Source organism: Aptenodytes forsteri, unplaced genomic scaffold, assembly GCF_000699145.1.
Source record: "Aptenodytes forsteri isolate BGI_AS27 unplaced genomic scaffold, ASM69914v1 Scaffold286, whole genome shotgun sequence".
Classification (NCBI taxonomy): Eukaryota; Metazoa; Chordata; class Aves; order Sphenisciformes; family Spheniscidae; genus Aptenodytes; species Aptenodytes forsteri.
Genome location: NW_008794491.1, coordinates 753518 through 768164, shown reverse-complemented (window position 1 = coordinate 768164; position 14647 = coordinate 753518). Strand labels below are relative to the sequence as shown.

General features: G+C 45.3%; 2 protein-coding genes across 2 annotated transcripts in view; both read right to left on the bottom strand.

The window, feature by feature from the left end:
• Positions 1–5265, bottom strand: part of LOC103908548 (C-type lectin domain family 4 member D) — an 8546-nt gene extending 3281 nt beyond the window's left edge. Inside the window, exon 1 of the mRNA XM_019475028.1 lies at positions 5260–5265. Within this exon, the coding sequence (XP_019330573.1) occupies positions 5260–5265 (6 nt within the window). The remainder of the gene's footprint in view (positions 1–5259) is intronic.
• Positions 5266–5621: 356 nt separating this feature from the next.
• LOC103908547 (TRPM8 channel-associated factor homolog) overlaps positions 5622–14647 on the bottom strand; it is a 16059-nt gene continuing 7033 nt past the window's right edge. The window contains 1 exon segment of the mRNA XM_019475027.1: positions 5622–5666. Coding sequence (XP_019330572.1) covers positions 5622–5666 — 45 coding nt within the window.

Below are 14647 nucleotides of genomic sequence, written 5' to 3'. Positions count from 1 at the left end.
TTGGGTTGACGGTTGGACTCGATGATCTTAGAGGTCTTTTCCAACCTCAATGATTCTATGATTCTATGATTCTATGATTCTATGTTCATCCCTCTAAAGGTCAAAAAGAGGGCAACGTCTTCCTAAGTCAGGCAGAACAGCATGGGGTGAGTGCATACGTGGCTCAGCCCAAAATAGTGTGAAAAACGGAATGACTAACAAAGACGTGTCTGAAGAAAGCAATGGCTCTGAGCTGGCTTTAACCCACATGTTCCTTCTGGGACCTTGGGGACACCCAGTGTCTTGATGTTGAGCATACTGCAGAGGCTGGTAATGAGAATCACATTTGTATTGTGATTCAACTGTGCATTGCAATTGCTACCCTCAGCCCAGCACAACTCATCATCTGACAGATAATAGCAGCTTTTTTGAAAGCATCTCCAGCCCTTTGGGCAGCATGTCCAGCCTCGCTCTGTGTGGGGTGAGACCGCAGAAATGAATGCTAATAACAAGAGAGATGGTGACTGCAAGGATCCCTGTCCTCCAGCAAGAATGCTCAACTGTTCTCCCCAGTTCACTGTGCAGGGTAGTGACCTCCCCTACAGTTTGGCTCCTGCCCCAACAAGGACAGAAAAGTTAGATGTTACTGGACATCATGCTCAGTAACTCCCATGCACTGTTTCAGGGGCTGCTGACCTGCTCTAGTCACGCATCTTGATGCCCGTCATTAAACAAACCCCATATTGTTCTCCTGAAGTAGTCTTAACCCCTCACTCAGAACAAGCCTGTGGTAGTCCTGTCGGCCTCAGCCATGAGGATTGTTTCCTCACCAGCAACCTGAAAAACTCCTTATTATTAAAAACCTTATTGCTATCACCCTGTGATGTTCATACCTATGCTGCCCTGACAGGACTCCACAACTCCACCTCTGTCTTCTCCTTAGTCACTGCATAAAGGCTCCAGTTTTCCTCTCCTCAGGAGTCCCACCCAGCCCTGTCCATCTACTTGATCTTTAGCCAGACCTTGAAGGGCCCTTTCTCCCAGCCCCAGACCCTCACGTTTGCTCATTCCCGTCTCCCAGGCACTGACCATTGCCTTCAGCCATGCTCAGAGCTGTGACGGAGGGGGACAACTGCAAAGGGAGAGGAAGCATTAGAGACGTGGTTTAGGTTGGAAGGGATCTCTGGAGGTCATCTTATCCAACCCCTTGCTCAACCAGGGCCACCTAGAGCCAGTTGCCCAGGATCATGTCCAGACGGCTTTCAAATATTCCCAAGGATGGAGACGGCACAACCTCCCTGGGCAACCTGTACGAGTGCTCGGTCACTCCCACAGTAAAAAGGTGTTTCCTGATGTTAAGGGGGAACTCTCTGTGTTTCAGTTTGTGCCCATTGCCTCTGGTCTTGTCATTGAGCACCACTTAAAAGAGCTTGGCTCCGTCTTTCTTGCACCCTCCCTTCAGGTATTTATATACATTGATAAGATCCCTCCAAGCCTTCTCTTCTCCAGGATGAACAGTCCCAGATCTCTCAGCCTCTCCTCATAGGAGAGATGCTCCAGTCCCTTCATCACCTTCGTGGCCCTTTGTTGGACACTCTCCACTATGTCCATGTCACTCTTATACTGGGGAGCCCAGAACTGGACACAGTACTCCAGGTGTGGCTTCACCACTGCTGATCAGAGGGGAAGGATCAGCTCCCCTGACCTGCTGGCAATGCTCCTCCTACCATTAGTCTTCTTTGCAGCAAGGGCACATTGTTGCCTCATGTTCAAGTTAGTGTCCACTAGGACCCCAGGCCCTTTTCTGCCAAGCTGCTTTCCAGATGGGTGGAGAGAGGTCACAGACCACAGGTAAAAGCAAGGGCTGTGGGAGCAGGGGCAATCGGCCACCTAACCTCCAAGTTGCCTGCATTGTAACTGCTCCCTTCTGCCTGCCAGTTAAGTCCTGACAGGTTATGGCTGTTCTAGAGTTAGCCATGTGGCCAATGCACAGGATTTTGAGCATGTGGAGATTTAAGCAGCACAGCACAGCAAGGGGGAGTGATGAGGCACTGCTAAATGAAGCCAGAGTGAACGGTACAAACTAGTGCTCTGGGGCCTGCTGGTAGGATGCAGCTTTAAAACATCATTGCCATGTAGGAGCTTAGGATAGGACTCATGTTTGGGATGTCTTGTGCATTCAGCAATGCTGGACAGCATCAGCAAAGTGTAGGTGATGTTTTTATTGAGAGGAACACTCTGCATTGAAAATGGGGTAAAGCAAAACTGCAAAGTTTGTGTGGTCCAGAAATCACAGGTTTGCACTAATGATTAGGGGACCATCTTGATTTAGACTTTTATCTTCAGTCTTTCCCCCACCATGAGGAGGACAGGAAACATATTCTTTCCTAAATGACAGCTTAGCTTTCTGTTTACAAGTGTCAGTCACTGAGAAAAATCCCAAGCAGGAGTCTCGTGGAAAGACTGCAAGCAGCCGGACAACTCACATCCCAAGCATGACTACCTACATGTGAAAAGGCAACAGTGTGTCTTTTAACAATTTATGCAAGTCAGGGCGAAGGTGGCTTGGACCAGTCCTGGGAAGGACAGTCCAGGGAGCTCCAGGGACCATGCTGTTCCCCTGGCCAGTGCTGAGTCAGCTGGAATGAGATGGGGTCAGTAGGCACTCCAGCTCCTGAGGCCACACAAAGGAGTAGTGGTGCAGCTGTGCAGCAAAGATTCTTCCTCACCTAGAGACTAGGGCCAGGGCCCCCCTGGAAGGCGATAGCCTGCATATCTTATGAAGGCTCCTTCCCATCTCACAACAGGGATGTTGTGGGGCAGGGATTCTTCCCATCCTAGTAGGAACCAGCTTACACCCTCATGCACAAGGCTGTATTACTGCTTCTTAAGCTCCTCAGCCCAGCAACTGTCACACAGCAACGTCATCAGACTGTGAGGATCCCTGCAGCAGAGAGGCACATTGGCCATGTGCAGTTGCCACCACACTAACCAGGAATGTTTGCATAGCTGTGAACTGTTTAAGCGGGAAGGAGCCAAATCAGCTGTCACATGGTCAAGACCGTTTCCAAAAAGGCAATTGAAGCTTCTCTAATCATGTCTTCTTCTCCCACTACTCCCCTCTCCCTCAGTCCCTTCCACCTCCAGGCAAAATAAATAAATTCAAGAACCCACCGAGACAGATGGATATGAGACTTGCTTTGAGGACAACGGCAGAAATGAGCAGGACCCAAGAGCTAAGCAGTGGACAGCTTCTCTTCTCTGCTGGGGCTGAAAAACAAAAGGCAAAAGCAGGAGTCACACACTGCCCCGAGACAAGGACAGGATTGACCAGGAAACTCAGCAGCCCTCACCAGGCAGCTGGCCTCCTGCAACACAGTTTCCGGAGAGAAAGCTGTGGAGTCCCGCAGACACCTTTGTTATATGTAGGCACTGAAGGGGGCAGCAAGCCATAGCGTCTCTGCTTTGCTGGAGCTCCTCTCCTTCCCCCTGTCCCCTGAGCACTTGTCCAATTCTTCACACCCCGGCTCCCTTCTCTCCCCTCTCTAGCCATTGCTCCCCTCTCTCATGCTCTTCTTTCCTGTGCTAGTCACAGTCCGCATCAGTTGCAGAGGGAGGGTCCCTTGCACTCATGATAACCACCAGCACTGGTTCTAACCAGGTGGGATGTGGGACTTGGACACTGCTCACTTTAGCATTGCTTAGAAGCTCAGAGCTCAGAAGCTTAGAGTGGACACCTGTCCAGTCTCCCACCACCAGTTCCCAGAGCCTCATCCCTCCTTGTTCCCACCCTGCCTAAACACGACAGTAGAGGCAATCCCCACTATCACCTGCAGTCCCTTGACCGGGGCTCCCTCCAGGGGTCATCGCCTCTGATGAACAGTTGCTTTTCTCTCTGCAGAGTCCCAGGAACACAGGGTGTCACCAGTACACAGCTCTTGTATTGCAGAGAGAACTACATCAGTACGGGAAGTTCAGTGACTTCTGATGCAATGTGGTGGCAGAGGCTTAGAGAACAAAAATGAGCACCCTCTAGAGTAGGGACACACATAATCACTTCATCTTCTGTGCCATTTCTCAGGTGATGGTCATTGTAAAGCAAGCACTTCAGTGCTTGCCCTGAACTTCATACAGCAGCATTCTCATAGAAAGAGAAAGAGATTGGACAGAGGAACTCTGCATCAGCCCTATCATGCACTGCTCGTGCAAATTCTGCTAGTTTTACCATCTGCAGTCTTAACCTTGTGTCTGTTGGTTTGCTTCCTGGAAAAGGAATGGTTAATAAAGGAACATTCTTCACTTTTGGAGCTCCAGTAATGGTTTGTGCAAACCAGTGATTTCTGGGCCATATGCACTTTTTTCATGAATACAAGAGCCAACAGTGAGTGCTAACTGTGCAGCAGTATCACCTCCACCCACATCTTCCCACCAGGAAGGCCTGAAGAGAAAAATAGAAAGAAATAGAAAGCTATTTCTTTTCTGTGCAGGTTACTTTTGACTGGGGGGGAGGGGATGAAGGGGGAGAGTTTGTCCTCTCTCTTGTGATTTTTTGTTTAATTATCTACATGCACTTTGTTACTATTACTTTCTGGGAGTTCTACCTGATACTTCACTTCCCAAAGCATCTCCAACCCTCACTTCTAAAGCCTCCTTCAAAATTTGCACAATAAATAACAATGTTCTGCCAGCAGTTCCTACCAGGTGAGTCACTTAGTTTTTATAACCCCAGCTCCACACATCTGTTCCTTCTGTTTCAGCATTTCGTGGACAGTAACAGAAGGAGATTCCCAGGTACAGGTGGAACATGGGAAGTTTAGGACTACAATGAACAAACCAGGAGATGTTTTCATCTGTGACATGCTAATCTTGGAGCAAGCATTGAATCCACCTACTGTTCCACCTCTGGCTGACGTATTACAGGACTGGAATTTTCCTGCCACTCATCCACTTGTTCAAAACCATAATCTGCTTTTTCTCAGTAATGTAGTAAAATGTCTTCAGACACCACTGAGCTGAGTTGCTCAGTGTCAAGCTACTGTGCCAACTACTGTGTCTAGCTTTTCTGTCCCTTGATTTTGGAGGGAGCAGTTGTCTTCCATCTTCAGTCCCCTAGCAAGAAAGAGGGGCAGACACTATCCCATTTCTTGCGTAGTTCTGAAACTAGATTCCAGCTTTGCCCATCGGTCTTATTGTGTCTGGATTCAACAATACCTTGGCACTAAGTTTCCTTTCCAAAAGGAAAACTCTTTCAAGGGGAAACCCAACCCAGGATTTCCCTACCTGCATGTGGAGAAAAGGGGTGGTAGTCCTCTACCTGCCTAGCAGGAAAGAACTCCTCCATCCAACCTTGGTATGGAAAGAATTACTGATACTGAGTATGAAGGAACACTGAAGAGACATATGGTTCTCTTTATTGGAGTAATGTAGCCAAGTTTGACGTACTCTGTAGATAAGCTAGACCTTCAGTAGAAGTACCCTATGCATAGATGAGCTAAACATTCAGTAGGCAAAAGAAGACCTTGAAACTTTGTATCTTGGAGTAGAATAGATAAGGAAGCTATGCTGAAATAAGCTAGTTTGTGTAAGCAAAATGCGCAACTGAGCCAAAGAACAAACTGTGCATCTGCGAAGACTGAGTTCAACTAGCGGACATGGTGAGGAAGACTATCGACGACCACCAGAGGACCCTGAAATGGACATAAGAGCGCATGCGTCAAAGACTTTTACATATGTTAATGAGTTCCAGGAAACAACATCAATATGTTAATCATTTCTCAGAAATCTAATGAATATATATATTCTAACTGTACATAACCTGTAGTTGAGCAACTCGGTGCACACACTAGGTGGAGCGATCCCCCATGCGCCTGGCGCTGCAATAAAGAATGTCTGCTTTCTAAAATTCCAAATTGAGTCTTAGAGAATTTTTAATTTGCCGACTTACGGTAACAGTTACCATTGGACATCTGCAGAGAGTGACTGGTGACTCCTCACAGCAAGGTGGAGAGGAGTTCCTATGAGGTGGGGTCTCTGAGAGAAGAGGTGAGAGAGAAGATAAAACTCAGGAAGGAGGAGAACCATCAGAAAGCACTGAAGACGTGGAGCCAGTTGAAGTCTAGTGGAAGGCAGAGTCCCACTGGAGAGCAGTGTGTGGACATAGGATATGAGTTGCTGAGAGTGAGGGTCCACTAGCAGTAATGGGGTGGGTATGCACATGTATGTGCTGTATTAGGTTGAATCCAAGAAGACATGAGACCTTTCATGGCACCAGTGCTTGTAGAGCATAAGCAGGGAGGCTGAAATGAGATGCCCTCAGCCTTAAACACCACCACTGCTCTTTCTCACCTTTTGCTGTTGTCACAGCTTTCCTGTTTATCCACTACTTTGCAGAAACTAGGGTTCACTGAGAAAATTATAACCCATGATAAACTGGCTGATTCATTTCAGATTAGGGTCACTGATGGATTCCTCACAAAAATGAGATCTTCTGTAACAGTAGCTGTTTGTAGTTGGTGGACAGTTTCCAACCTAAGCTGGCAAACTCCAACCCAATTGTTCATGTCCTCACCACCACTCAGAGGCACTACAGCAGTGCAGTATACCCAGGGAAGAAGTATGCAGCTCTTAGGAGACCCCAGCAGAGGCAGAACACTGCAGCACATCTTCTCAGCCTTGGCTACTGCAAGCACACCAAGCACTATGCTCCAGATCCTGCACTGCCTTTCATAAAAGAAGCAGCAACTGACTTCTAGGCCTTGGTTCTTAAGATACCCCATGCCTAGAGGATCTGAAAGATCAGATGAAGCTGTAGGCTCATAGCCATGATCAACAATGCATTCCTAAGATAGGAAACAGCTCTTTCAGGAGCCTGTCCCATATTGTCAGACAGATTCTCTGAGTCATCATGAACCTTCTGCCCAGAGTGGAAGGCACAATTCCTTACCTTCCTTCCCCCTTTTAATGTAAAGCAGCAGTAATGAGTACCTACCCATGCCTGAACACACGAGTGTGTGTTACTATTTTAAAATAAAACACCATACTACTCAGACTCCTTCCCAGGAGAGAAGCTGGGGAAACAGGTACAGAACAGATGTCTGTTATGTTGATAATGCCAAGTTGGGGAAACCTGAAGATCCTCCCTAGCTTCAGGCCAGCATCTGAGAGCACAGGCAGATCCCTGAGCATATCTTCTGGAAGGGGTTCCATACAGCTACTGCTGTTGGAGACACCTGAGGTAGGTTTCTTCCTCATTTCTGGAGTTTAGCTCTCCAATGCATTCATACAGAATAATCATAGAACCTCTCCCAGGCTTTAATTTTTCAAGGCTTAAGCAAACTATGTTTCACAAAACCAATCTTAAGGCTGGTTCCTCATTCCGCCTCCCCATTATCTTCTGCATTTATTTCAGTTTCAGTATATCGTAAGATACTCAGTGACCCACTAATATGTCTAGATTTTTTCCTCTCTGCCATTTCCCATTGATAAGCTCTTAGCTTAGAAAAGAAACTCTTGATGAGGAGCAAAATAGTTCTGCACTTTAAATTTTCATCCTATTTCCCATACTATAGTCTTCAGTGACATCTGATTATTTTCAGATAATATTCATACACTGTACCAACAATGCCCATATATTTGTGGCATCAGCAAGACTTATTAGTATGAGATCATGATGAAAATGCTAAATGAAATTTGTGCCTAGTACAATTCTTCATGCTCTGCTAGTACATTATGAAGGAAACATTTCTAACACTTTGGATATAACCGCTGAATCCCAGATGTGTTAGCAGTATGTTATCATATTGTGTACAAACAGATAGCAACAATCAAAAAGCCTTTATTAAAGACACCACAAAACACCAGAGGCAAAAAGAGGTTCTACAGAAACCCTAAATATCAGTGTTAAATGTACCCAATTTGGAAGAATATCCTCTACTGTAGAAAAGGGAGCAAGTTCCATTTTCTGGGATGTTTAAAACTAGCTTTGTGGAAATTTTTCAAATGTTGGGGCTGAGGACATAATCATGCACTGGTAGGTTTTAATTCTTGAGAATCAAATCATAAAGTCTTCAGCTCTTTTTCAGCTTAGAATCCCCAAAACTTCAAAACAGAATAGTTGTAGGACTTTGCCAGAAGAAAAAATCGTAGCATTTGAACATTTGGCTTCAAAGTATAGAATAAAGGTTTTCAAGTTCAGGATGGTTGAAGGATTTGGGGGATCTTTCTGGATAACATTTGCTATTGGATGTACATGTAAATTATTTGTAATATTATTAGTGCAGATCACTTCATCGACTTTGGATTATACATAGGTTTGACATATGTTTATCTGGGCACAGTGAAAAGAAATGATTGATCCTTGTATCCCTTCATTCCCAGCTCTTTTGCTGAAGAATCTGCTCAGCTATGGCCCATGAGATCCGGAGGAGTTGCAGAGAGCCTCTAACTCTGTTGCTGCTGTCCCTTGTAGTGCGTGCCAGTGGCCTTAACAGCAAGATCAAGAATTCTGTAACATTCACTAGAAAAAGAAACCACAACCACAAGACAAGCAACTGCTTGGCTCAGGATCTTGAAACACACCATAAAAATTGGCTTGTGCTATGGTCCGTGTTTTAACATAGGGGAAATTCAGGTGTAGCACTTAAGAAAGGGCCATTGATCTGATTATTTAGATTGGAGATCAAAATAGACCGTTATAAACACACTCCAGTGCTGCTTTCCTGTCAACACATTCAAGCCTGTGAGGTGAGGCACCTGCTGTCTTAGATCCTTAGGCAGAGCAAGTTGCCACAATTTTACATTCACTAGATGTCTGCAGATTTATTCTAGCTGAGGATCAAGGTGGTACCTTCACTGCCTGGATACTGTTTTGCTTCTGACATGAGCTAAAGCAGCAGTTTCTCACTACATAGCTACCAACTCTGAAAGCAGAGCATGAAGGTAACCCCTTTCAAAACATTAAACAAAGATCAAGGCCTTTCCTATGCTGTCCATCAAGGTTTTCTCATTTCTTGTTGCTGTAGCCATAATTTCACCTGAGTTCTTCCATTTATTTTTAACTTTATTATCTCCTAACATGTCTCTATTTTTAAAGTGACTTTTTTCCCCTGTTCCTACTCTTAATTAACAGACTTTGCATATCTGTAACAAGAGTAAGTCTGGAACAGAGAACCTTTTAGAGATAAGGAAACAGAGGAAGAAAAAAATGGGAAGTGGTTGCTTTGTTTCATAGGTATTAAGACAGCAAATGTTTCCCCTTCTGTGGTTAAAAAGACTCCTGTTGGGAAAGGAAGTAGTGGGACCCTAACACACAAAGGCAGACCTGGGAGGGAGCTAAGAATGAACTCTTCTATCACATCTACAATGTAAAGCTGCTTCTCAGATTCATTATAGTACCATAACATTCAGACACAGCTTCCACCCCCTATGCTGGAGTATCAAATGTATCAACCACAAGCAAAAGTTCGTTGTGCATATTATATGCTCTTCTGCTCCATTACCATTCCTCAGCGCTACCCAACGCAAAGAGCAAAAAAGGCCAAATGACTTTTGCCAGAGCTACAGACATTGCAGGTGACTGTACTCCCAGCTACAGGTGTGGAGAGGAGGTGTGAAAATCTAATTCTGTCTGTAGAAGAATTTTCTGTTGACATTGGTGTTTCCTTATTTTCAGATCTGGCGAGGAAGATGCTATTGCCAGGACAGTTTGTATCCTTGTATAGCCAAATAACTGTATGGTTTGTGTTGATGAAAATGACCCCAGCACCCTCCTCAGCTCTCTCTAGAAACTCTGTAATCTAAGTTCTGTCTCTGGAGGAAATATATGGGGGAAAAACCTCATGATAAATAGCAGACACAAATAAAGTAGAAAAATGGGTTATTTTTCCCAAAGTGCTCCCAAAGAAGCAGCAGATTTTAATCTTGAAGGCAGGGGACTAAAATGTTTCATTGCAAAATTTTGTGTCAGGGTCCCGAATGCACCAAAAGGCTTTAATGGCCTGAGCAGCCCCACCTGGGGATTCTACCCACACCTCCTGCTGGTGGCCCCACGGGTTGCATTTCAGCTCAGATGTGGGCCATCAGTCCCTGCCTGAGCTACGTTGTAGGTGTGCCTGTCTCCATCTCTGTCACAGATATGTCTGTGACTGGCCATGGACCCTGTTGATCCAGGCCCTAATCCACGGTCTGACTTCCTCACTTGATTTCAGACGTGCCTTATCACAATGGGCCTGCCTGGGAATCACTGGACTATGTCTGACCCTGGTTACCGTCACTGGACCTGACCCTGACCTGTGGATTGATCTCCTCGCTTGACCTCAGACCTGCCTCATCCCTGAAGACTTGTCTAGCAGTCTGGACTCTCAGCTGACCCTGGCTGTTGTGCCAGGTCTGCCCTGCTTGCTTCACTCAGGTGTTGTGGGATGGCCCCCAGCTGGCGAGGCACCTGTCCTGCTGGCTCTGCTACTGCATGGGTCCTGGCTCCCTGTCCCTCAGGGAGCAGCTGGCCTGCACTGTGCCCTGACAATGTCTATTGTACCAGAAAGCAAAAAGTGAACTGGGATTTTTTTTTTTTTGTGAAGACAGATTCTTGCCAGTGTTTTTAGTAAAGCAGCTCTTTACTATTGAAAAATATTCCATAGTTCACTTCAGCTTTGGATAGAACTTGTTGCTGATGGCCACAGTTACTACTTCACTGTAATTGTCATCACTTCGGTTCCAGTTTTGCTGTTTCTCATGCTGTATGTAAAAATCTTTTTTAGAAAAGACAAACAGACTTAACATACTCCTTAATAGCTCCCATGAGTTTCTCAGTATTGCTGAATACCATAACCAGCTTTAAAAATCACATTTCAGTAGCTTTTCATAGGAATTTACTATCTTTAGTTCTTTTTCCTTCAGTGCCAATTCAATAGGCTCAATGGATCCTTCACTGGTTTCTTACAGCTCCAGAATAGTGCAGGGAGGATACAGGGCCATTCACATCTCTGAAATGGCGCTGCTCTCCACCTATTTCAGCAGACGTGATAGAAGCTGGAAGAGTTTTATATGTTGGGCTCTACCAGCGTGGCCTCTGGTGGACATAGCTGTCTATCACATGGTGAGTATCTGTGCAGAGGGCTAGAATACATTAAGAGAAGGAGCCACATAAATCAATAATCCAGAAGTCTTTGTTTCTGAGTGCACCTTCACTCAGAGAATGGCAGCTATCTAAACAACAAGTGTTTCTCGGGACAGCTTCTCAGTCGGTGCAAACTCATTTGAAAGATCTGATTCACAGCAGCTGTGAATCAAGTCTGCATGTGTTCAGGGTCATGCTGTTTTTTAACACTCCTGTTTCCCTACAGCTCAAGGGAAGGGAGAGCTAGTGACTTAAAGTTCACCTGCATCTGTAGACATCCAAAGATTTTAAACTCTGGCATTTGGAAATCAGTTCTTCCTGTGCGTCAGTAAAAATTACTGCAGAACAGCTGCTTGTGTTAGCACAAAACCTACTGGTTGGCCTGGGTCATACACATGCCATGGTTTGCTTACTGGGCTTACAGAGTGAATACAGCTAAAACAAAGCAGGGAAAGGGATGGACTCTGCTCTCTGACATGCACTGCCAAATGAACTGCTTGCTCATCCTTTATACCTGTGCAAAACTATTCATGACAACTATGTTACCTTTGTGTCCCGAGTCTGAATTTTCAAATACGGCTGTCGCTAATGGTAAGAACGAATGAGAAAAATATAATACTCCCATGTTCCCTGTTGAGCTTAAGGGGTTAGCAGTTACAAAAATTAGCAACTGACATGTAATCTAAACACAATTGTTGCAGAGTCACTGACAGATTACAACTTCATTGTTAAATTCAGAGCCACATGTGGCGAGATGTAATGATTGATTACTCTGATAAAATCCTTCTTAAGTGAGGATATGCTTGGAGGAGAACATGCAGCATGGAAACATAGCATCTATTTATTTTGGTTATATTTCACTAGTGATTATAATTAACTGGTTATTAATAACTGAAGTGCAAGTTGTTTACACTCAAGCCAGCCTCTCACGAATTAGTCCTGCTTGACTGACAGCAGCTACACCACATGAGTTAAGCTGCTAGAGCTGTGGATTATTGACAGAGTGGTGGCCTGGGCAGCTGATGAACTTATCAATTCAAGTGGTAGAAAACACCTTTAGTGTTGCAACCAAGTAGAGCTGAAAGCACCTGCCAATCTTATTGAGAAAAGTGCAATACTTGAACAAACGCTGATTGCAAATAATGGTGAGATTTGGCAAACTTGCCTTTACGAGCCTCCTTACCACCCATAATAACACATGAGCCTGCTCCAGCCTGTTCAGTTCCACTGGCCTAGCGAGTTGTCTTTAAGCAGCATGTTTCTTAACGTAGTAGGCTGCCTGTGTGTCTGTTACATGCCTTAATTTAAGACTCAAGATCTCATTTGTCCTGCCTAAAACAGCTAGCTTTGTCTCCCTTCTTTCTATTGCAATTAGCATAAACTCATTCCCACAGCACTAAGAGTAACATGACACAGTATTACACATCATTTTGTGGCCAACCTGTCTCCCTCCACTGTGTTTTACCCTGGGATAGCCTCAGACTTAGCAGCAGAACGTGTTACTTTTGTGTGCCAGCTCTTGACAGTCACAGAAGATTCTTACTCTCATGAGCAGTCTCCTTGAATTTGGTGGGATTAATCCGCTGATTTGAGGATCTGCATGATCTTGTGATAATGTTACTGCCTTGTGTATTTCCCTTACAAATATCCATCACAGATAAAGACAAAATGTTCTAGTTATGATACTTGCCATGAGATATCTGGACATCTGCCACCATCCTCTCTGGCCTTGGAAAAGTTGCTGGGATGGCTGCCAGTCTGGCTATTGCATTCATCATCTTGCTCCAGATGGAAAGCAGACTCTCTGGGTTGTCCATATTGCGTACATCAGCAGCTGGTACTGTCAGGATGATGTTCTCTGTGGCCACCTCAGCCCAGGGGGCTGGGTACTGACAGATGGTTGACTGCCAGGCAGAGATGTCAGTTTCCCCTAATTCAGCATTCAGGTTGAAAAAGGTAGGCAATGTAAAAAGAAGTTTTAAGTGTGAAGAGAGAGGAGAATCACCATAGCTAAAACGCTCTGCATAGCCTCAGAAACAGTAAGTTAATCTAGATGTAACTGGGTTTTACTGAATCAGTGGGCAGATCCTGAGGGTCTGGTGAGGGGTCCAGCCATCTTTGGTGATGACAGGTCTACTGTTGCTGCAAGGGGTTGATGATACTCACTTTTCAATATCAAGCCACATTAAAGGTGGCTCAGACATGCTCATACTGGGAACATGGACAGAGATTATTTCCTAAATGAAAGTCCTATCAATATACTTTCTGCACTGAGAAATACAAAGCCTTACGCAAAGGCTTTCCTGGGGCATTACTTATCAGAATAATAGGTTTTTCTCTATACATGACCACAAAAAACCAGGCCAGCAATACAGAAATACTTCTTTACTCACCTGCCTATAGTTAGGTTTTTGGGACCACTTACCAACCCTGGAGAATGGAGCCAGCACAGCCTTTTTAATTGTGACTGATACTTGGCCTAATGTGCTCTCCTTTGGCACTATAATATACATGAGGCCACCCCACAGACTAGAGAATTCCATGGTATTTTTTTCAACTTTGAACTTCTTTACTACCAAGGGAGGCCTCTTCAGCTCCACAGCATAGCTGAGGTCATCAGTGTGACAGCTGATCTGCACCTGGCAGGGAACAAGTCACCGAAAGGCACTGCAACTCGAGAGGCTCGGGGTAGCTCCACTCCAAACTCGGTGTGTTCTGTAGCTACCATAGGCAACAAGACGCTCTTGTCTCAACTCGGAGAGGCTCGGGTAGCCCCACTCCAAACTTGGTGTGTTCTGTAGCTACCATAGGCAACAAGACGCTCTTGTCTCAGCAGGGAATGGCAACAGTATGTTACCATATGGAACATTATTCTTTGCCTTGGCACGGATACCAATCAGATGAAAGTAGCGTGAAAGAATTCAAGGGCAGACTTAAGCCCCATGAATAAGAAAATGGAAATGGTGGATCAGTTGCCAAAGAAAAGTAGAATTCTCTTTCTACAGCTCTGTTCGAAAGGAGGGATTTCACTGGTTTTGAAGAAATTTCGAAGTTGGTTGGCCCCAGCTTTAGGACCCTTACCTCCCATCACAGCTACCATAGATGTGCTGCTATAAATGGATAGCTGTGGTGGGTTGAGGCTGGCTGGATGCCAGTTACCCACCAAAGCCGCTTTCTCACTCCCCTCCCCACCTGGACAGGGGAGAGAAAATATAATGAAAGGCTCATGGGTCGAGATAAGGACAGGGGCATCACTCAGCCATTACTGTCACGGGCAAAACAGACTCGACTTGGGGAAAATTAATTTAATTAATTACCAATCAAATCAGAGTAGGATAATGAGAAATAAAACCAAATCTTAAAAACACCTTCCCCCCACTCTCCCCTTCTTCCCGGGCTTAACTTCACTCCCGATTTTCTCTACCTCCTGCCCCCAAGCAGCGCAGGGGGACGGGGAATGGGGGTTGCGGGCAATTCATCACACATTGTCTCTGCCGCTCCTTCCTCCTCAGGGGGAGGACTCCTCACACTCTTCCCCTGCTCCAGTGTGGG